The 22,788-nt window shown below is 37.6% G+C and overlaps 2 protein-coding genes and 1 pseudogene across 2 annotated transcripts in view; all 3 read right to left on the bottom strand.

Moving 5' to 3' along the window:
• Positions 1-885: 885 nt before the first annotated feature.
• Positions 886-22,788, bottom strand: part of LOC150075628 (uncharacterized) — a 34,954-nt gene continuing 13,051 nt past the window's right edge. Inside the window, exons 2-3 of the mRNA XM_090388599.1 lie at positions 9,210-10,444; positions 886-2,120 (exon numbers count right to left, since the gene is read on the bottom strand). Coding sequence (XP_090244725.1) covers positions 886-2,120; positions 9,210-10,440 — 2,466 coding nt within the window. The 5' untranslated portion in view covers positions 10,441-10,444. The remainder of the gene's footprint in view (positions 2,121-9,209; positions 10,445-22,788) is intronic.
• LOC150075629 (iripin-2 pseudogene) lies at positions 11,991-13,217 on the bottom strand (annotated as a pseudogene).
• LOC150075630 (iripin-2-like) lies at positions 20,480-21,709 on the bottom strand. The gene has a single exon (XM_090388600.1). The coding sequence runs from the start codon at positions 21,707-21,709 to the stop codon at positions 20,480-20,482; it is 1,230 nt and encodes a 409-aa protein (XP_090244726.1).

A 22,788-nucleotide genomic window follows, 5' to 3' on the forward strand; every position in this document is an offset into this window, starting at 1 on the left:
CCACTGAATAGTGCAGTCAGGTAGCCAGCTCAGCTCACGAAGTTTTGTCAATAATATACAGGAACTTTGCTAGCAGGAAATGGGAGAAGTTTATCCTTTGTACAAGGCTATAGTTAGGCCCCTTCTTCAGTACTGTATACAGATTTTGAGGACTCATTTTTGGAAAGCCGTAGATCTGCTGAAAAGGGTAAAGAGAAGGGCAATTTAGTTGGTGAAGGGGAAAAGAAAATGATGCTTTTAATAAGAAATGCTGCATTTCAACAAATTCGAAATTGCATCAAATTCTTTTTTCTGCTATTGTCGCTGAACATTTCAAATGTGAATTATGGACATTTACTTTCGCGAGACAATTTAAAGCTGAATTTAATTGCTGCTTTTTCAGTAAAGGTGTTTTTATCATCAACAATAATTGTATATTTTACTCCATCCTCTACCCCACCTGTTTGAATCCATCAGGAACAAAAAATTCTCGCTGTGATTTCGGCTTTTACTCTGGAGATACTTGTAGAATTACTGGAAGAACATCCAACTGTTCTTTTTGGACGTTCTTTTACAAATTTCTCCTAATATGCAATTTTTTAGAGGGCTACCTAAGTTTCATTTGAATATCATCGTATCCAGTTGATATTCAAGTAAATAATGTGTTTTTCACGAGCAAATGTTACTTCACTGTTTTAAAGATGAACTGCAAAGTTAACTCAAAGATTTGTTAAAACAGAACAATAATTATGATTTTATTATTTTTGTCAATACAGAATTTGTTTTTTACATGAAGCTTGCTTCGCATGTCAATTAGAAATTGTCACAACAAAAACGAAGAAAAGCAATATTTTGCCTTTCAGAGAAAGCCAAAAGTCCAGTAGATAGTAGTGAAATCCATGGTTATTATGTCGGTGGAAGTTCATTCACACGACCTGCGAACAGGATCATTCCATTTCGGTTGTCCACGATAAAGAACATAAAGGGATGATCGGCTTCAAATAGGAGCACACGTGTAGAACTACTACTACTTAATATGAGATCTATGATGATGGGAACATCAGCAGCCTGGCAACCTTCTTCGTTTACTTCGATTGCAGCTTTGTGAAGTACTTCAGAAACCCTGATTTCACCTTCGCTAGCAATGCCTGACCAATCTGCAGAACTAAACACAGTTTCCATACCCATATCTGTCAGATCTTTTTTCAAGCTCTTGAAATATTCCAGCTGGAATTTGGGAATGGCCACATGAGCTAGAGACATATTCAACATGTTGCTGTGAAGTTTACGAAGATAATTTGCGGTTAGCTTCTGTTCTATTGCAGGCAAGCCATCGAGTTCCTTCGGTAACAAAATTAACATACTAAGGTCTCCACCCTTGTACGGTAACTCTAAAATTTTCACATCATTCTGCTCTGCATAGTAGAAGGCCACATTATAAAAGTGCATTGTGGGAACTTCATTTGTAGACCCAAAACCCTGACCGTGGAAGGGTGTGGAAACTATATTTTCTTCATCAAATTCGAATTTCCAAGTGCCTTTGAAATAGACAGCATTTAAAATGTCGAAAATAATGTTAGGATCTGGTTCAGATAGTATGGAATCTATTTTATTTTTAGTTTTACCTTTCACCCAGGCATTGATTTCTTTCATAGACTTTTCTGGTTTTCCAACAAAATCTGCCAGTCCAACTGCAGCCTTGTACACGTTTTGTACACCCGATGAATAATCGCTGGAAACGTCCAATCCTTTTTGGAAGAAAGCGCCATTGGCAATATCCAGTTGATATTCGTCAGGGGAATTTTCCAGAAGAGTAAGAAGTTGGTTGTATCCTTTCTCTATATTCTCATTGGAAAGTGCGTATTCATCGTATCCCAGAACTTCCCTCATTTCCGTCTGTGTTTTTCCTCGAGCTCCGTAGAACAACATTGCTAATGCTGCTGACACGCTGAAGGGTGAAAAGATTATGTTTTGTGGACTTTCTTCAAGCTGTTTGTAAAGATCTAAAAAGAAAGAGTTGCTTGCATCAGCTAATTTTCGCAGGATAGTGTCATCCGTGTCATTACAACGAGTTGCAGTTAAAGGTATCTGAAGCACCGCCACTGTAAGCAGCAGGAGATTAGATTGGTGGGCCCTCATAGCTATGAAAGAAGAAGGTAATAAAATGATTCATTGCAAAATATTGCACTGTTAACAGTTATCGGAAGGTCTGCTAATATTAAAATTTCATACATAAAATTGTGTAAAAATAAAATTGGATTACTTTATTTTTGCGAAATGTTGAGCATGCCTCTATAATGAACGTTAGGGAAAGTTGCACTTTCCTCTATAGGCTTTCATTGCAATAAGTTTTAATGGTCACAACTCTTTCCAATTTAATTTCATCCTTAAAAATAAGCTAATCCAATTTTATCCTCGGAACTAAACGTAATCCTCAATACAATTAAAAACAAAGTTACCTAGTAACGAGAACAGATTGTTACATTTACATGGAAAGAGCCAAGGGGTCCATATAACATGGAATTATTTCAATGATCACTGAACGTGTCCATTTAGATACTATCCTATTAGAAGTATTCCTGTGGTCAGTACAGTTGGTAGGATCGCCGTCCTCTCCATACTGGGTGGAAAAGACCCGAGTTCGAGTCCCTTCGATGACGGAGAGAATTTATGTGGGCCTTTTTCATAACATGGCTGAGTTAGTCAGTCTCATGTGAGAGTAGCCTGATTTTTCCTCCCGGAAACTCGGGATTTTTATCCAACAAATCTAAGAAAATTTGTGGTTTTTGATAACACTGTTCTCTACTGAAAGAAGTCATCTTGGAATTATCTGTCTTTTGCTAACTTTCTCGCCAAAAGGTTAACTGGCAGTTTGTCTGAAAGCCGAGACACCACTTTGACAAACTATTTCAGGACTTACTGGTAATAGTAGGCTAGGACAATTGGACTACTAACACAATTCTGAGACAAAACATTTCCTTCTGACAACAAAAACACATGAAAGGAAAAGACAGACCTTTAAAGTTCTCATAATTTCTCTCTTGCAATGTTGTGTTAGTAATATATAATATAAATTTGAACTTCATATATCACAGACGCTTTTAATGTGTAATTGCCTGGGTTTTGTAGTCGGTTTGCTGTTTGTTCGACAAAAAATATCCCATAGTTTCCGTTAGAGAACTCTATGTGATCCTCTCCTGAATCCGATGAAGAAAGCTGGTATACAACTTCCTGGAAAATTTCGCTTATCCTATGCAAAGGAATGGAATTTGAGCCCCTGGTTGTAAGAAACGGTTATATATTTTTTTATATTTAATATATTAATATATATTTTTCATTAATTAATGATAAAAAGGCTGCATTATTTTTATTTCGAGTTAAAGGAATTAAATGAATTAAATAAATAAAATGAAACTGCTTTAAAAATTAAATAAGAACGCTAATTGAGAAAATATTAGTTATTTATTTATTTTTAGTTAATTAAATATTGTGCTGAATTGAGCGAGAAAGTTTTGTGCTCTTGAAATGAATACGAAATTAGGTGATCGTTAGTAGCTGATCGTGTTAGGCCTAATTATGCAGAAAGCTGCACTGTTTATTACAATCATCAGAACAGAAAAGAAAAACGTAAATGTGTAAGTTCATTAATAAATATTAAAGTCTTGTTTAGTTAAGGGTTTGCTGTTTCGATTTTAAAGTGATTATTGAAAATTTTTTAAAGAAAATCTTACCTAATATAAGCACTCAACAGTTATCGCTGTTCACATGGTATGGTGACATCTGGCGAGAGATAAACTGGAACCCAACGAGAGTTAAAAGTTTAGCATTAAATTGCTCATTATATATATATATATATAAAACTCTTCTGACCTGGAGTATAAACGGTAAATTTATTAATTTATGTCTAAAGACGTAAATCATTCGCATCTGTAGGAATCTGCAGCCATGCTGCCTTCAAGGCTTTCCACAGTGTCAGAATAGATGATGGTTGCGTGTCTATACGCCTCACTTCCTTCCAAAACATCCCACAGGTGTTCAATTGAAATGAGATCAGGAAAATGTGAAGCTCAATTAAGATGAGTGCTATCTTCATTGTGTTCCTGGAACCACCCATGCAAGGACGAGCGCGGTGAGACGACGCATTATGTTCTTAAAAGGTTCCGTTTCTGTCTGGGAGAAATGCAACTTGTCAGGGTGCATATGGTCTCCTAAGAATTGCCAGCAGACCTTACCTTTTTGGACCACTTTTCTGGAATTTTGTTTTGCAAGACTGAATTACTTGAGTCTTTCAGAACGTGAAGATCATCACATCATGAAGACAACCGTACTCCCTATACTGCAGTTTGCTTCTCCTATATGGAATTCACACCATGTATGCTTGATACAGCAAATAGAATCACTCCAGATGAAATTTATCCACTATCTTTCCAGATGTAACCTCATGTTTTACCACAGAATCTTATACCGGAATTTCTGTTCCTACTTCAAGCTTCAATCTCTGGAAACTCGGCGAACTGTTCTTGACTTAAAACTGTTGTACCATATTTTCGCTGGTTCAACCTACCTGCCGGATCTTCTATGTCATATTGACCTTCACGCTCCAGCGGTGGCTACTAGACAGAAGACTACATTCCACATCGGTAACTCTAGATTAGAGATATCGAGGAACTCCTTCTTTAAAAGAACATTGGCACTCATGAACAGCAAGTTTGACTTGAGTATGACTGTGAACAAGAAACAGTTTCACAGAACTATTTGGAGTAGGTTGACTGATTGACGGATGAATTCTGGGCCAAAGATGTCCTCATTAATTCGTGTGAGTGTGATGATGTCTCCTGCAGCAACCTGCTCTCTGCGATTTTTCATGGCGCTGGACTTGACGTCATGAATAATTTCCGTGAATTGGACTTTTCCCGTTTGAATGAACTTTCATTGTACAAAGTGTATTACTACTTATTTTTATGTTTTGTACAATCTTTGTTCTGTTATCTTTTTTTTTACTCTGTTATACACTTTAACTGGGCGCATGACTGTTGTGTATATTATATGTTAAAAAATAATAATAAATAAATAAACAAAATAAACACATGCGGATGAGTTAACGGTCCTTGTTGGTGGTAATTCAAAATCTTCAGTTGAACTATCTATCGAGAAAGTTTTATCTGATCTTCAATAAAGGACACTTGCAAAAAAAGTTAAAAATTAAGTCTTACCAAGACAAAAATTTGGCTCTAAATTGCACGTTCATCGACCGCCAAGAGTTAAAATTAACAATGCACAAATACCTCTGGTAATGGAAATTAATCTTTTGGGAATAACTATTGACAGCAGGTTAAATTTTGTCTTCAAATTATCTAATCTGCGCATTAAGATTAAAAATTTCACTGCCGCCCATTTCAGAGTTTATAGAATTAAGTAGGGCTTTCTGGAAGATCTTTAATAATTTACAATAACTCTGTGTTCCTCCCTATGGTGTCTATGCTGCTGGTGCTTGGTTCCATAGAGTGGGGACAGTAAAGTTTCAATCAAAATTGATATGAATCCAGCTTAATACGTTACTTTGCATTTTGAAAATCTGTCGAACGGTTTCAACATCTGCTTTGCAGGTTTTAACTGGGACATTACCGCTTGATCTCTATGTAATTTTTAGAGGCTTATGTTTTCGCCTTAAACCTCAGATCCCCGCTCAGAATCTTGGAATTTATATTAACACTCAAGTCGATGCTAAAGCTGAACGACGATGGCAAGAATTGATCAGTTTGTGGCAAAGTAGGTGGAACACCACATCACTGAGCTGCGTAACACTTAATTTTTTCCTCGAGTTGACATTCTTATGGATAAAAAAGCTGCAGTCTTGAATTGTTTATATCTTATTTGTTATCAGGACATAGATCATTAAACCAGAAACTGTTTTAATTTCGCTTGTCTCCTACGAAACTCTGTCATTGCAGGCGGTGTGGAAGATTGTCAGCACGTTTTGTATTCGTGTCCCTCATACAATTAATTTCGAGTGGCTCTGCAGAATGCAATTCCCAAGTTTTCATTATGATTGGAACCTAATATTGTATCCAATGCCACCATTAATCACGACCTTCAGGATTTTGCTAAGGCAGCCTTCAATAAAAGGCTTACAATTCTTTTTACAATTACTGCATCTTCTAATATTTAAAATTCAGCTCAAGACCCCTCCAATGACGTCCACTTTCTATCATTTGCTTATCTTCTAACTAACGGAAGTTAGAAGTTTATTGTAAAGTTGCGCATGACGGTTAAAGGCTACTGGCTTAGGTTTAGTTTTAAATTTTTTTAGGTTGGAGATCGCGATCCTTGATTTATTTTCTCTGATTTTGTATATAACCTTTAATGTTTGATATTTATGTTTACATTTAAAATTTAATGAGATTACTTGCTTTGTAAACATCAAAGTATTGTTTGATTACCTCATGGTATAGAGATTAATCTTTTGTACAGTGTATAATTTTTGTATAGTTCTTAAAATACTCTCTTTTTTCTTTTTCTTTTTTTTAACAATGTTTGCCAAGATGTCACATTTAATCTAATCATGGCGTCCATCTCTTCTGCTGCTGGTTAGCAGTCCCAGGTTTACCTTCCCGTTGTGGTGGTGAACGTGCATTTGGTTTTGGTCGTCCAGGTGTTTGCTGATTCCAGGTAACCAAACGGCCAGTTCAACACAAACAACATACCACACACATATCTGACCATTTCTATAGCGGTGAGGTCTGTATATATAAATACATACAGACCTCACCATTCTCACCCGGACTTGTCAACTGCTGACCGACCCCTACCTCCAGGAGTGAGAGAGCTCTGCTTAACCCGCAAACCAATAAGGATCAGTGCGTGACACATTAAGCAAAAGTTCCACCGCTGCCTGGCTTGAAGTCGTTCAACAGACAGCCATCTCAACGAATCATCTAAAGCAGGGGTGGCCAACTTGTGATGTGATCTACTTTTGTGATGCCAACTTTGTGATGCGATCTACTTTTTTTCTTCAAAATGTGCCGCGATCTACCATTTTAAGAATTTCATTGCACATGGTTAAAAAAGTTAATCAATACATATTGAAAAATGTTGTTTATAAATTTTAAAATTAAATACAATTCAAAATTCTTATTTTAAATTCGCACGTATTTAAATTTTTAATTTATGCGATGTTTGTGTCTTCGTGTCATCTGCCAAGCTTTCAAAATCGGGGATATATTGTGATAAGGCCAACCGCAAAGAATCTTCTGTATGCAAGTCCATAATACTTTTAGTATTTAATCTTTTGCAGGCTAACACTTGTTGGTGGATGATACAGTGGTAACTCAAAAAATCTGGGAATTCATCATCCTTTTGGCACGATGCGATGAATCCGTTAAGATGCCCTGTCATTGCTTTAGCTCCATCTGTTGTTATTGATACGAGATTTTTTTCATTAATTTTTTCAAAAATTTTTCATTAAAATTATTGAATGCGTTAAATATATCAAGACCTCTAGATCTTTCTTTTAACGAAACCATACCCACAGTTCTTCTCTAGTGGCAGAATAATCGAAAACCATAAGAATAAAAACGAGCACTTGAGCTGTATCACTGACGTCTGTAGATTCATCCAGTTGTCAAGAAAAAGACACACAATTAGCAATGTGAGCATGTAATTTTTTGGAAGCGTTGCATCACAGTATTTCGAGATAATTGCAGATCTTGAAGAGCACTTTTGATTTCATTTTTGTTTTTAAAAATTTCAAAAAGAGAATCTGTTATTCCTAAAAATGCGTCTTTGATGAATTGACCATCAGAAAATGGTCTGCATTTTTTTTGCAAGAAGATGATTCACTTTAAATGATGCTACAGTTAACTGCTTTAGATTGTAAATTAGGTGTCATGAAGAAATTTTGTTGCGCGAATAATCTGGATTTAAGTTCTTTTAATTTATTTTTTTCTAAGGTCACTATTAGGCGCTAAATCCGATTGGTATTTACCATGGAGTTGCATTGAACTGCCTTTCTAAATTTCCTCTTTTGGGTATAGCCACGTAAATCAAACATTTTTCTTTCATCATTACAAAAAAATATTCTAGTTCCCATTCTTGACGAAAATGATACGTTTTACTCTTTTTCGTAGTATTCATTTTAAATCAAAGGGCATTAAATCAACGTATGAGTACTGTCCAGTTATTAATATTAAGTAAGCTAAATAAAAATTCGACGCATGCACTATGCTTTCTCCACAGCGTAACTGCGTAAATTTCCACTAGACAAACCTAGCGGCTGTACGGCGACAAGGGAAGTCACGTTGTTCAACGGATTTGTAATAAGCGTATGCAGTGGGGCGCCTAATAATAATAATTTAATCTGCTTTTTATATATATTTAAAATTCGAAATTAAAGCTGCGATCGACTTGTTGGCCACCCCTGATCTAAAGGACCATGAATTGCTATCCTGAGTACTGGAGGGGAGAAAGGCCAAAAGACAGGAAAGAATTGTTGTGGTCTCAACCCGTGTTTTTATAGGCATGAATAATTTGCATAATGAACGGCTCTGTAAGATAGTAGATCGATTTCTATTGGATACACGGAATTTGCATGCCAGGATGCCTGTTACATCAAATATTCACCTTGGCGACATATATTATTAAAAAACATTTTCTTCTGTTAATTTTGTCACGCAGTGTAGTTGCAAATTGGCTTTAAGTTACGTGCTGTTAATGTAATACCGTTTTGAGGTACATAATCTAAGATTTGAAGACTCAGTAGCTTGCAGTATGTAACTTAAGGTCATTTTCCAACAACAACACTTGTTGCGTACTTGGACATACACTCTATTCAGGTTCCAGCAAGAGATCTGGCAGTTTGCTGAAACCTGGGCGATTGTACTGCTTATAATCTTGAATTATCTCATTAACATTTACGTATGATTTTAATTTGAAGTTAAAAATCATGTTTTCGGACTTTATCCAGTAGATATTCAAGTAAATAAAGTGTTTTTAATGAACAATTGTTACATCATTATTTTCAAGATGGACTGCGAAGTCAAATCAAAGATTTGTTAAAACAGAATAGTAACTATGATTTTATTATTTTTGACATTACATATATTTCTTTTTAAAAGAAGCTTGCTTCACATGTCGATTAGAAATTCTCACAACAAAAACGAAGAAAAGAAATATTTTGCCATTAAGAGAAAGCCAATAGTCAAGCTGATAGCAATGAAATCCATGATGTTATTATTTCGGTGGAAGTTCATTCACACGACCTGCGAACAGAATCATTCCATTGCGATTGTCCACGATGAAGAACATAAAGGGATGATCGGCTTCAAATACGTGCACAGGTGTAGAACCACCAATACTTGTTCTGATACCTGTGATGAGGGTAACAGCAGCAGCCTCACTACCTTCTTCGTTTACTTCAATCGTAGCTTTATGAAGCACTTCAGAAACCCTGATTCCACCTTCGCTGGCAATACCTGACCAATCTGCAGGACCAAACACACTTCCCATTCCCATATCTATTAGATCTTTATTCAAGCTCTTGAAATATTCCAACTTGAATTTGGGAATGGATACATGAGTTAGAGACGCATTAGACAGGCTGCTGCGAAGTTCACGAAAATAATCTGCTGTGAGCTTCTGTTCTATTGCAGGTAAGCCATCGAGTTCCTTCGGTAACAAAATTAACATACTGATGTCTCCGCCCTTGTAGGGTAACTCTAACATTTTCACATCATTCTGCTCTGCATAGTGGAAGGCCACATCAAAAAAGTGCATTGTGGGAACTTCATTTTTAGATCCCAAACCTTGGCTATGGAAGGGTGTGGGAACTGTCTTTTCTTTATCAAATTCGAATTTCCAAGTGCCTTTGAAATAGACAGCATTTAAAATGGCGAAGATAATGTTAGGATTCGGTTCAGACAGTATGGAATCTATTTTATTTTTGGTTTTATCTTTCACCCAATCATTGATTTCGTTCATAGATTTTTCTGGTTCTCCAGCAAAGTCTTTGAGTCCGACTTCAGCCTTGTACACGTTTTGTAGACCGGACGAATAATCGCTGGAAACGTCCAACCCTTTTTGGAAGAAAGCACCATTGGCAATGTCCAGTTGATATTCGTTAGGGGAATTTTCCAGAAGAGTAAGAAGTTGGTTGTATCCTTTCTCTAGATTCTCATTGGAAAGTGTGTATTTATCGTATCCGAGAACTTTCCTCATGTCCGTCTGTGTTTGTCCTCGAGATCCGTAGAACAACATTGCTAATGCTGCTGACACGCTGAAGGGAGAAAAGATTATGTTTTGTGGACTTACTGCGAGCTTTTTGTAGAGGTCGAAGGAGAAAGAGTTGCTTGCATCAGCTAATTTTAGCGGAATAGTGCCATCCTTGTCATTAGGAGCAGTTGTAGTGAAAAGTATCTGAAGCACTGCCACTGTAAACAGCAGGAGATGAGATTGGTGGCCCATCATAGCTCTGAAACAAAAAGGTAACAAAATGATTCATGACAAAATATTGCATTGTTAACAGTTATCGAAAGATCTGCTAATACTAAAATTTCATAAATAAAATTACTTAGGAAAATAATTGTATTACTTCATTTTACAGAATGTTGTGCAAGCCTTTAATGAGAATGGTCCACTTTCCTCATTGCAATTTCATGTTACTAAGTTTTTAATTCTTTTTATCTGACAACTGCTTCCAATTTCAGTTCATCTTAATCGACATGTAAGTGGTTGGGAGAAAAGTTTTGTAAAAATAAAGTAATCCTATTTTATTCTTGTCACTTTTATCCTCGGAACTTAAGATCATCCACAATACAATCAAAATTAAAATCACCTAGTTACGAGAAGTTATTGTTATCTTTATGATAACATGTAAAGAGGCAAAGGGTCCATATAACATGGAATTATTTCAGTGATAACTGAACGTGTCCATTTAGACACTGTCCCACTGGAAGTACCCTTGTGGTTAGTACAGTGGGTAGGATCGCCGACCTGCCCACCCGGGTGGATTAGACCTGAGTTCGAGTCCCATCGGTATCGGGTGGAATTTTTATGGGCATTTATCACAATGTTGCTGAGTTACTTGGTCTCAGGCGAGGGTATATGGTTTTCTCTCCCGTAAACTCTGGTTTTTCGTGCAGCAAACGGAAAATCGACTTCAGGACAGAACTTAATGAATGCTACTAGTTTAGTGCTCCTTAGGAGATTTCGTTTTCTTTGAGTTGCTGTGATATTGTACTATATTCAGACACTATTTCGCCTATTTTGTCTGCAAGAGGATACCATCGTGACTGCCTTTTTCAGGACTTACTGGTACTAGCAGGTAGCCTCTACTGACAATTCTCTGACAAAACCTTTCCTTCTGGCAACAAAAACAGATGAAAGAAAAGACAGACCTATAAAGTTCTTATAACTTCTCTCAAGCAATATATAATGTTAGCTATATATAATATAGTTTGAATAATGAATTCATATATAAGAACTCGTGCGTGTAATTGCATGTATTCTGTAGTCGGTTTGCTAGAGAGAAAATCCAATAGAGTGTTTGATTTCTGGAACAAACTTCTAGCAGTCGTTGTGGAAGTTGATAGCTTAAATGGATTCAAGGAAGTACTGGATAAATTTTTCGAGCTAATGGATAGATGAAATGGAAGTTTTTTTGCTCTTAACTTTGCATAATACATTTACAAAATCGAGAGATTTCATTATGTGATGCAACATCGTAGATACTGCATTTGATTTGTATTGGGAGCATGTTAATAATGATAAGATAAGTACATTGTGAAACTCAGTGCACAATTGGCGCTGTTGCTGATGAACTGCAAAGTTAACTCAAAGATTTGTTAAAGCAGAATAATAATTATGATTTTATTACTTTTATCAATACAGAATATTATTTTAAATGAAGCTTCCTTCGCATGTCAAATAGAAATTGTCACAACAAAAAAGAAGAAAAGAAATATTTTGCCATTAAATAAAAGCCAAAAGTCCAGTGAATATCGTTAAAATTCATGATGTTATTTCGGTGGAAGTTCAATAACACGACCTGTGAACAGAATCATTCCGTTGCGGTTGTCCACGATGAAGAACATAAAGGGGTGATCGGCTCGAAACACGTGCGCAGGTTTAGAACCACCACTTATGCTGACACTTGTGACGATGGTAACAGCAGCGGCCTCACTGCCTTCTTCGTTTACTTCAATCGCAGCTTTGTGAAGCACCTCAGAAACCCTGAGCCCAACTCCGCTGGTAATACCTGACCAATCTGCAGGACCAAATACACTTCCCATACCCATATCTATCAGATCTTTGTTCAAGCTCTTGAAATATTCCAACTTGAATTTAGGAATGTCGATATGAGACAGAGATGCATTAGAGAGGCTGCTGCGAAGTTCACGAAAATAATCTGCTGTGAGCTTCTGTTCTATTGCAGCCAAGCCACCGAGTTTCTTTGGTAACAAAATTAACATACTGATGTCTCCGCCCTTGTAGGGTAACTCTAACATTTTCACATCATGCTGCTCTGCATAGTGGAAGGCCACATTATAAAAGTGCATTGTGGGAACTTCATTTGTATGCCCCCAACCGTGATTATGGAAGGGTGTAGGTACTGTCTCTTCTTCATCAAATTTTACTTTCCAAGTGCCTTTGAAATAGATAGCATTTAAAATGACGAAGATAATGTTAGGATTTGGTTCAGACAGTATGGAATCTATTTTATTTTTGGTTTTATCTTTCACCCAAGCATTGATTTCGTTCATAGACTTTTCTGGTTCCCCTCCAAAGTCTTTGAGTCCAACTTCAGCTTTGTACACGTTTTGTAGACCCGATGAATATTCATTGGACACGTCGAACCCGTTTTGGAAGAAAGCACCATTGGCAATGTTCAGTTGATATTCGTGAGCGGAATGTTTCAGAAGCTTAAGAATTTGGCTGTATCCTTTCTCTAGATTCTTATTGGAAAGTTCGTATTTGCGGTATCCCAGAACTTCCCTCATATCCTTCTGTGTTTTTCCTCGAGCTCCAAAGAACAACATTGCTAATGCTACTGATACGCTGAAAGGAGAGAAAATTATGTTTTGCGGACTTTTTGCGAGCTGTTTGTAGAGATCAAAAGAGAAAGAGTTGCTTGCATCAGCTAATTTGAGTGGGATTGTGTCATCCTTGTCAGTTGAAGCAGTTGCGGTTAAAAGTATCTGAAGCAACGACACTGTAAGCAGCAGGAGATGAGATTGGTGGCCCATCATAGTTCTGAAACAAGAAAGTAACAAAATGATTGAATGCAAAATGTTGCACTGTTAACAATTATCGGCAGATCTGCTAAAATCAAAATTTCATAAATAACATGACCTTGAAAGATAATTGGGTTCCTTTAATTTTACGGAATGTTGAGCAAGCCTCTAATGACCAACTTTAGAGAACGGTTCAGTTTCCTCTTTGTGATTTAATTTTAATATTTTTAACATTCGGAACTCTTTCCAACTTAATTTAATCCTGCTCGATACTTAAGGTGTTAGGAGGTCAGTTCCGTAAAAATAAGGTAAACCAATTTTATCCATGGAACTTAAGGTCGTCCCCAATACAATTAAAAATAAATTTTCCTATTAACGAGAACTGATTGGAAATAGCCAAAGAGTCCATATAACATGGAATTATATCGATGATGACGGTTGTTGTTGTTATTTGGTTTTTAGGAGCATTAGCAACTAAGGCCATATTGCTCCGGGAATATGCGGTGGTCATTCCCTTGACCTTTCCGCATCCTCCGTATTTGGTGGTGACGGGCTCGAACCCCAGTCTAATCAAGAAGCATGTGCTATGCACTGCTGCTCCTTCCCACCTGGCTACAGAGACGCCTGATGATAACGGAATGTGTCCATTGAGACACATTTACTGTCCTACTAGAAGTATTCTCCTGGGTGGCAGAGTTGGTAGGATAGCTGTCCTCACCACTCCGGTGGAAAAGACATGAGTTTGGGTACCGTCGATGACGGGAAAAATTTTTATGGGTATTTTTCGTGGCTGAGTTAGTCGATCTCAGGCGAGAGTAGCGTGGTTTTTTCTCCAGGAAACTCAGGTTTTTCGTCCAGTAAACAGAAAATCGACCACAGAACACTCGTAATTACAGATAATATAGGAGCATATGGCCTTAGTAGATGATGCTCCCGAAACCCAAGAAGAATAATAGCTTTATTGGTTTTTATCAGCCAACAAAATTTAAAGTGCTTAGTGAATGCTGCTATTTTATTGCTTCTTAGGAGATCTCTTTTTGGTTTGGTATTGCACTATATTTGCAAAAGTTTAACTGGCTATTTGTTTGCAAGCCGAGACATTATGGCAGCCTGCTTCAGGATTTACTGTTACTAGCAGGTAGGTTCTAGTGACATTTCTCAGACAAAACGTTTCCTTCTTGCAACAAAAACACGTGAAAGATTATTCTCTTCAAAGAACGCGTTTATATGTTTCACCTTTTAATATGGTGGGTTGTGAAGTTCGAAGGTGAAAGGGCCACTTTAATAAAATTGCCAAAACGTTAATATTAGAAGCAACAATCAAAAAAGTTGGCAATTTTTATTCTAAAATGCAGTGTTCCAATTGAGCAAATAAAGCATTTATGTGGTCTGCTATTAATTTTAATAACAGATTTAACAACACTCCAAGTAATTTTTTATAATTTTTTTTGGAAAAAGAACTCCACAAAAAAAAAAAAAAGATTCCAATAACCAAACTATTTAAAAGCAAATTTGGAGACGTTTCGAAACCCTTTTGGATAGCATTTCTAGTCTAGAGGGCATATACCCCTTCATCCCACCTCTTTAAGAAAGTGCTGATTTAAAATTTAGAAAAAGTTTCCCTTCTTTCCCCCCACTGGTGCTGATTTAAAATCGGGAAACAAGTTTCTCCCACCTTGGCACTGTTTTTATATCGGAAAACGATTTCAAATCATTTTCCCCGATTTCAAACTAACTCCAAAGGGAAAGTCGTTTTCAGATTTTAAACCAGTACCGGTGAGGGAGAACTTGTTTCTCGATTTCAAACCAGCACCAACGGGGGGGGAGAACACGTTTTACAATTTTAAACCAGCACCGATTTGGTGACGTTAAGAAATCGCTGTGGATATCATTTCTAGTCTAAATGAAGGGGAAAAAGGTTAATCTTTACAAGCATATACCCATCAGGCCGTGTCCTGGCTTAAAATTGAGAAACTGGCTCCCACCTCCTCGGTGTTTGTTTAAAATTGGGAAACGAGTTTTCTCCACCTAGGCACTGTTTTTATATCGGAAAGCGATTTCAAATCAGAGCCAAGAGGGAGTTAAGACTTCGTTTTCCGATTTTAAACCAACACCGGTGTGTGTGGGGGGGAGCTAGTTTCTCCATTTTAAACCAGTACCGATGAGGGGGGGAACTCTTTCCCGATTTTAAACCACCATCAAGTCGGCATTCACTCTTTCAGCATTCCTTCGCATCTTCATAATCTTTAGAAGATAAGTGGGTGGAGCTACACGTGTATCACTGCATGTTGCAATGATAAACAAGGTAAAACATGCCCCACTTGTATAGATTAAATAGAAATAACAATGTGGTTGTAAGAACTGGTTTTATCAAATTTTCAAATAAAAAAAAATTGATATAACCAGTTTTATCACTATTTTTAAATTAAAGAAATTATGTGAATTTAGAGCAAACATTAGTTTAGAAGAAACATTTTTTAATTAATTATTAATTAACTGAATACTGAATCGATAACTTTGAAATTGTCAAGTATGGAAAAATTAAAGAACTAAAAACGCTGTTTTTATTTCGAATTAAGGAGTAATTAAATAAGAACATCAGTTGCAAGATCACCATAAGTTATTTTAATTAATTAAAAATTGCGTTGAATTTGGTGAGAAAGTTTTGTAATTAACATGAATTAGGTAAACGTAAGTAGCTGATCAGGTTAGGCCTAATTATGTAAAACTCTGCATTGTTTACTGTTTATTACAATTCTCAGAAAACAGAAACAAATAACACATAAATGGATAAGTTCATAAATAAATATTAGCTTCTTGGTTAGTTAAAGTTTTGCTATTTTGATTTTAAAATGATTATTGAAAAATTTTTACATAAAATCTTACCTCATATAAACAGTCGACGATATCACTGTTCACGTGGTATCGCGATATTTCGCGAGAGATAAACTCGAACCCAGATGAGTGTAAAAATTTGGATTTTACAAATAATTATGAAGCTGAAAAGAAACTTGGTTTTTAAACATAAAATATTACAGAATTTCTAAAAACCAACTGAGAAATTACTTAATTCCGTTCTTTGCAGCAGTGGTGATAATGCTTTTGAATTAAGAGATTTATCAATTTTTTTTTGATAACACTGTTATCAAATTGCTGACTGTCGTTTTGATAAAATGATATCAACCTTTATGATAAAACTTATGTCGGTTTAGCAATAAACTCAGCAACATATATATATTAAACTTTATACATAACATAATATAATATAATTCATCCATTAATTAGTTGATTGCTAGTTACAATCGCCCATGAACAGCATGCAAACTACAGGGGAATATTAGCAAGTGAGAAAATATATTTACAATAGTATTTACACTGAGTGGACAGATTTCATGAAATATCTACCTCGTAACGGGTAGGCCCCAGATAAGGGCAGTCACACGGCGAGGTATTGAGTCCACTAGTTCACGTAAGCATTCCACAGGTATTTCCATCCATGCTTGCTGCACCGTTGTCCATAATTCCGTCGCATTCCTGGGTGGAGGATCCAAAGCGCGAACGGGCCTTCCCACAGCGTCCCAAAGATGCTCCACATGGTTCATGTCCGGTGAACGGGGAGGCCATTCCATGGTGGTAAACTGTGCGCAATGCTCTTCTAACCATGTTCTAGTCACCACGGCTCTGTGAGGATGCGCGTTGTCTTGCTGGAATAGTCCATTGCCCTGTCAGTGCACGATGGCCATGAAGGGATGCAGATGATCTGTAAGGATGGACACGTAAACTGGACCGTTCAGAGATAAGTCTAGACTAGACGTACCAGAGGTCCCAATGTGTGCCAATTTAACCCGCCCCAGACCATTACCGACCGTCCACCTGTTTGAACAGTTCCTTGTTGACATGACGAGTGCATAGCTTCGTGTGGTTTCTGGCAGAAACCACACGAAGCTATGCACCGAAATAACCGGAAACAAGACTCATCAGACCCGTCTCCAATCATGCAAGTCCAGTGCCGATGTTCTTTCGCTCATTTGAGACGTACAGTCTAGTGTCGTGGTGTTCGCAACGGAACTCTGGTATGTTCCACAACCTATATTGGCTAATGATCGCCTGATGGTCTTGGTGGAGAGGTTTCTGGCACCTCCCTTTGAAGTCGGTGGTGATTTGTGCCACTGTCCATCTCCCGTTGGCTGAAACAATGCGAGACAGAAGTCGACGGCCACGTTCATCTACCACCATTCTCCTCCCACAGCGCTGTCCACGATGAGATGTTAATCCGGAAATGGCGTATTCCGATACACTTTTGATACTGTCGAACGCAGATAGTGCAATTTCTGTACCACCTCCGCGATAGAGTGAACCATGCGTCGGGCACCCCACTATCATCCGTCTTTCACAGTCAGTTAAATCACGTTTATTGATACTGACATCGAATTACCGTCTACCTGAATGCAGTGTACCTATATATGTGCCAAGCGGTGGTTTCGTCCACTAACCAAAGGGGTTAGTGGACGAAATGGTTAGTGGATTCATGTGACAGCGTCGCATGAATTCTGGAACCATGAATTCTGTCCTTTCAGTGTACAGTTTGAGGGGAAAAACAAATTTGTTTAAATAATTGAGTTGTTCTTCATTGCTAGTTGACTTCGAAGGGGAGCATAAGCAGCCATTCTCAATACACAGTTAGCAATCAGACTGCTTTGTTGCAGCATGGCTTTCAGGAACATAACTGCGCCCCGAGACTGTTAACATCCTACACGATATCCTCGACCACGATTCATAACTAGGAGAGTGTTGCAGACCCCTTCCAACAGGACGCCTGCCTTCCAGCTCAGTTTTTGTTTGCACTGCAAGCAAAAGACTATGGGTTCCAGTTAGTACTGTCGGAACTCAGTTGTTTGTCGGAAAATAGTCGTTCTGTAGGCCTTACATATTTTTTCACAGTTGACTAGGTATTGGTTAAGGATTTACATTATAATCAGTGGAAACATCCTTTTGGTACACTTCAAGTTGATGCGACTGGAGTGGAGTGGCTTCTTTTGAAGACTGCATGGTTGCCTCTGACTATGTGGATGTGAGATGATGCCTGATAGTACTGACGCGTTGTATCTACCTGTCAGTGCTTGGCCAGGATATGAATATTATTCCTTATGGCAATAACCATCCAAGGTGTTCACTCCATATTCGCATACAGTATGCCTCTTGATACGGTGAATTATGTATATATTAAAATTAGAGCGCGCACACACACACACACACACACACACACACACACACACACACACACACACACACAGCCCTACCATTAATATCCCAACACCCTATCCATGGAAGGATGGAAGGTGAAACAGGTCATATGCATGTAACACGTCACAGAACCTGTTATAAATATGCACACTGAACAGGCAATTGCCAAAGTGGGCATGCAAGATGCCACGTTCAACAAAATTAGCTCAACAGTTCAACAGAATTGATCATTTCAACAAATGCTAGACGCCGATTCACATGGTGTAAGGATTGCAAATCCTGGACTGTAGAGCAGTGGAAAACAGTTCTATGGACTGTTTTCCACTGTTCTACTGGTCGAGGTTTGCACTCTATCAGTCTGATGGCTGTTGCTGATTGTGGCGAATGCCACGGGAACAGTTCCTTTCTGATTGTATCCTCGCAACAATGAAGTTTGGCGGAGGTAGTGTCATGGTATGGGACTGCTTTTCATGGTTTGGCTTGGGCCCATTAGTCGTTATCGACAAAACCATGAATGCTGTGCAATACCAAGACAGCCTGGACAATTAAATGCTTCCAACATTATGAACCCTATCGAGCATCTTTGGGAAGATGTATTGGATCGTCGGGTACGTGCACGTCGAGATCTCCCAAAGAACAAGGTCGAACTGGTGGCTGCATTAAAGGCCGAGTAGAAAAACATATCACCTGACATTCATGGAAAGCTGGGTGAGAGTATGCGGCGAAGATTGAAGGCTGTCATAAAAGCAAAAGGTTTCAGCACAAAATATTAAAGGACACAAAAAAGCTCTTTTTTTTTTTGTCTAAAAGCAGGTTTCCGGATATTAATGGTAGGGCAGTGTATACATTTTACTGACTGATTACTGGATTGTGGTTCAGGTTGTCTGTAAGAATACCTTCGTGCTTAAATTCTTTTAATATATTTTTTAGATTTTAATATTTTCTTATAGCTGACATTTAAAATTTCATTATTACCGCATAATTAATTACAAATATTTTCATTATGTTCACATTTCATGTGAATTTAGCGAAAATATTAGTTGTGAAGAAATAGTTCGAATTGAGACAGGAGAGGAGTTAAATCACCCAGGAAGGATCACCCAGTTTAGAGAAAAATCAAAACTATACGGCAGCCTCCAACAAATCCACGCCTCGCGAAACTTCTCCCTACATCTACCGTATTCAAAATTTCTGCAGTTCCTTGTAAAAATATCTGATTTTTGTTTTAAACAAATGAGCCCTAAATACTACATTATTTAAATCCCAATAATCGTTTTTGAAAACAAAACTTTGATCGCGAAATGGATTTTGTTCTTTACTAGCATCTAAAACTCACCCTCTACTGTAAACTGTATCCTGTTTTTAGTCAAGTACATAACTTTCTAATGTCGTTTCAACGTCCAGGTGTAACAACATGTATTTGTAGGTAAACTATACAGTCAATTGAGACAGAATTTCTGCAGCAGGATGATAAAATATTTTATTATTTTTGCATCAATACAAAATGTGCTTGTAATTTAAGTGTGCTTTGAATCACATTTAAAAAATGCCACATTAAAGTACAGCAATATCTTCTCAAAACGACATAATCACATCTCTAGAAGATAGCAGTGAAATTCAAAGAGTTGTTATTTTGGGGAAAGTTCCTTCACATACCCAACAAACAGTACCGATACACTCCAGTTTGTCCATGATGGAGAATGTGAATGGATGGATGATCGGTATCGAATACATACTTGAGAATAGGTTGGTGTTAACTATAAGTGCTAATTCTGATGGTAACTATAGCAGCCTCACTGCCTTCTTCGTTTACTCCAATCGCAGCTTTGTGAATGAGCTCAGAAACTCTAATTGCACAATCGCTCATAATTCCTGACCAGTGTGCAGAACCAAACACACTTCCCATACCGATATCTTTAAGATCTTTTTTTAAAACAGAATTTTTTTCACAACAAAAACAAAGAAAAGAAATATATTGCCATTAATAGAAAGCCAAAAGCCCAGTAGATAGCAATGAAATCCATGTGTTATTATTTCGGTGAAAGTTCATTCACACGACCAGCGAACAGAATCATTCCATTGCGGTTGTCTACGATGAAGAACATAAATGGATGATCGGCTTCAAATACGTGCACAGGTGTAGAACCACCAATACTTAGTCTGGTACCTAAGACGATGGTAACAGCAGCGGCCTCACTACCTTCTTCGTTTACTTCAATCACAGCTTTGTGAAGCACCTTAGAAACCCTGATTCCACCTTCGCTGGAAATACCTGACCAATCTGCAGGACCAAACACGCTTCCCATACCTATATCATTCAGATCTTTGTTCAAGTTCTTGAAATATTCCAACTTGAATTTGGGAATGGCCACATGAGTTAGAGACACATTAGACAGGCTGCTGCGAAGTTGACGAAAATAATCTGCTGTTAGCTTCTGTTCTATTGCAGGCAAGCCATCGAGTTCCTTCGGTAACAAAATTAACATACTGATGTCTTCGCCCTTGTACGGTAACTCTAACATTTTCACATCATTCTGCTCTGAATACCGGAAGGCAACATTATAAATGTGCATTGTAGGAACTTCATTTGTAGACTCCAAACCCTGATTATGGAAGGGTGTGGGCACTGTCTTTTCTTTATCAAATTCGACTTTCCAAGTGCCTTTGAAATATACAGCATTCAAAATGGCGAAAATTATGTTAGGATCTGGTTCTGACAGTATGGAATCTATTTTATTTTTGGTTTTATCTTTCACCCAAGCATTGATTTCGTCCATAGACTTTTTTGGCTCTCCAGCAAAGTCTTTGAGTCCAAATTCAGCCTTGTACACATTTTGTAGACCGGACGAATATTCGCTGGAAACGTCCAACCCTTTTTGGAAGAAAGCACTATTGGCAATGCCCAGTTGATATTCGTTAGGAGAATTTTCCAGAAGGGTAAGAAGTTGGTTGTATCCTTTCTCCAGATTCTCATTGGAAAGTGCGTATTTATCGTATCCGAGAACTTTCCTCATGTCCGTCTGTGTTTGTCCACGAGCTCCGTAGAACAACATTGCTAATGCTGCTGACACGCTGAAGGGAGAAAAGATTATGTTTTGTGGACTTTCTGCAAACTGTTTGTACAGTTCTAAGGAGAAAGAGTTGCTTGCATCAGCTAATTTTAGCGGAATAGTGCCATCCTTGTCATTAGGAGCAGTTGTAGCGAAAAGTATCTGAAGCACTGCCACTGTAAACAGCAGGAGTTGAGATTGGAAGCCCATCATAGCTCTGAAACAGGAATGTAATTATTAAAAAATAATATATTGAAAAATACTTGCATTGAGGATTTGTATATTATCTAATACCATTTACTAAGAAATTTGCTAGTGCTAATTAAAAATTTCATGAACGAAATTGAGCACTGATGAGAACAGATCTTTTTCTTTTTTGAATATGGTTAGAGAAAAGAGATTTGTACAAGCTGAGAGAATATTTATTGTAATAAAATAATGTTTAGAGATGTTAAGAAAACAATTGTTAAATAAAATAATGGAATCAAACGTTTCGTGGTATTTCCCACTTCTTCAGTGCAATATCACTTTCGCAAATTGTCTTTCCAATATCACTTCAGTCACAAGAACAACAAGTCCAATCAATAACATAAAAAGGATTAAATCGGAAGCTCCTATAAAGCAGGATTTTCCTGAGGAGGCATTACCACAACTTGAATATCTTTCTGCTTCTGAACTGACCCTTTTTATACAGTTCCTTGCTTTTCTCTGAGCAACTAGGAAAAACGTAATCGCCCCCAAAAATGCACAATGGTGGTCAAGGGAACTTGCAATCGTTCGTCAACAAGTAACTGCATCATGCCTGACCAATTTGATTGGATACTATGATGCAGTCACAAAAGAACTGGATGCAGGGAATAACTTTGATATTATATACTTGGATCTTAGAAAGGCTTTTGATACTGTTGCACATGGAAGACTGCTGCACAAATTGGAGCAGTGTGGCATTGGAGGCAAATTGCTGTTATGGATAAAAGGCGAGAAGACAGAGAGTGGTTATCAATGGACACTGCTCATCATAGACCAATGTTATTAGTGGAATCCCTCAGGGTTCAGTGTTGGGTCCATTGTTGTTTTCTGTATTTATAAATAATATTGATGATGGTATAACAAGCTTAATGTCCAAGTTTGCAGACGATACAAAAGTTGGCAGGGTTGTTAAGGACACTGCTGACGCTATGCTGCTGCAAAAATGATCTGGAAAGGTTGAGCAGATGGGCTGAGAGGTGGCAAATGAAGTTTAACATTGACAAATGTAAAGTACTACATATGGGAAACAGCAACCCCAG

Source organism: Mastigoproctus giganteus, chromosome 14, assembly GCF_048544385.1.
Source record: "Mastigoproctus giganteus isolate SK-2022 chromosome 14, ASM4854438v1, whole genome shotgun sequence".
Classification (NCBI taxonomy): Eukaryota; Metazoa; Arthropoda; class Arachnida; order Uropygi; family Thelyphonidae; genus Mastigoproctus; species Mastigoproctus giganteus.

Bases quoted from the DNA above. Each gene is read 5' to 3' on its own strand.
- LOC150075630 (XM_090388600.1), bottom strand. From the start codon at position 21,709: ATGGGCTTCCAATCTCAACTCCTGCTGTTTACAGTGGCAGTGCTTCAG.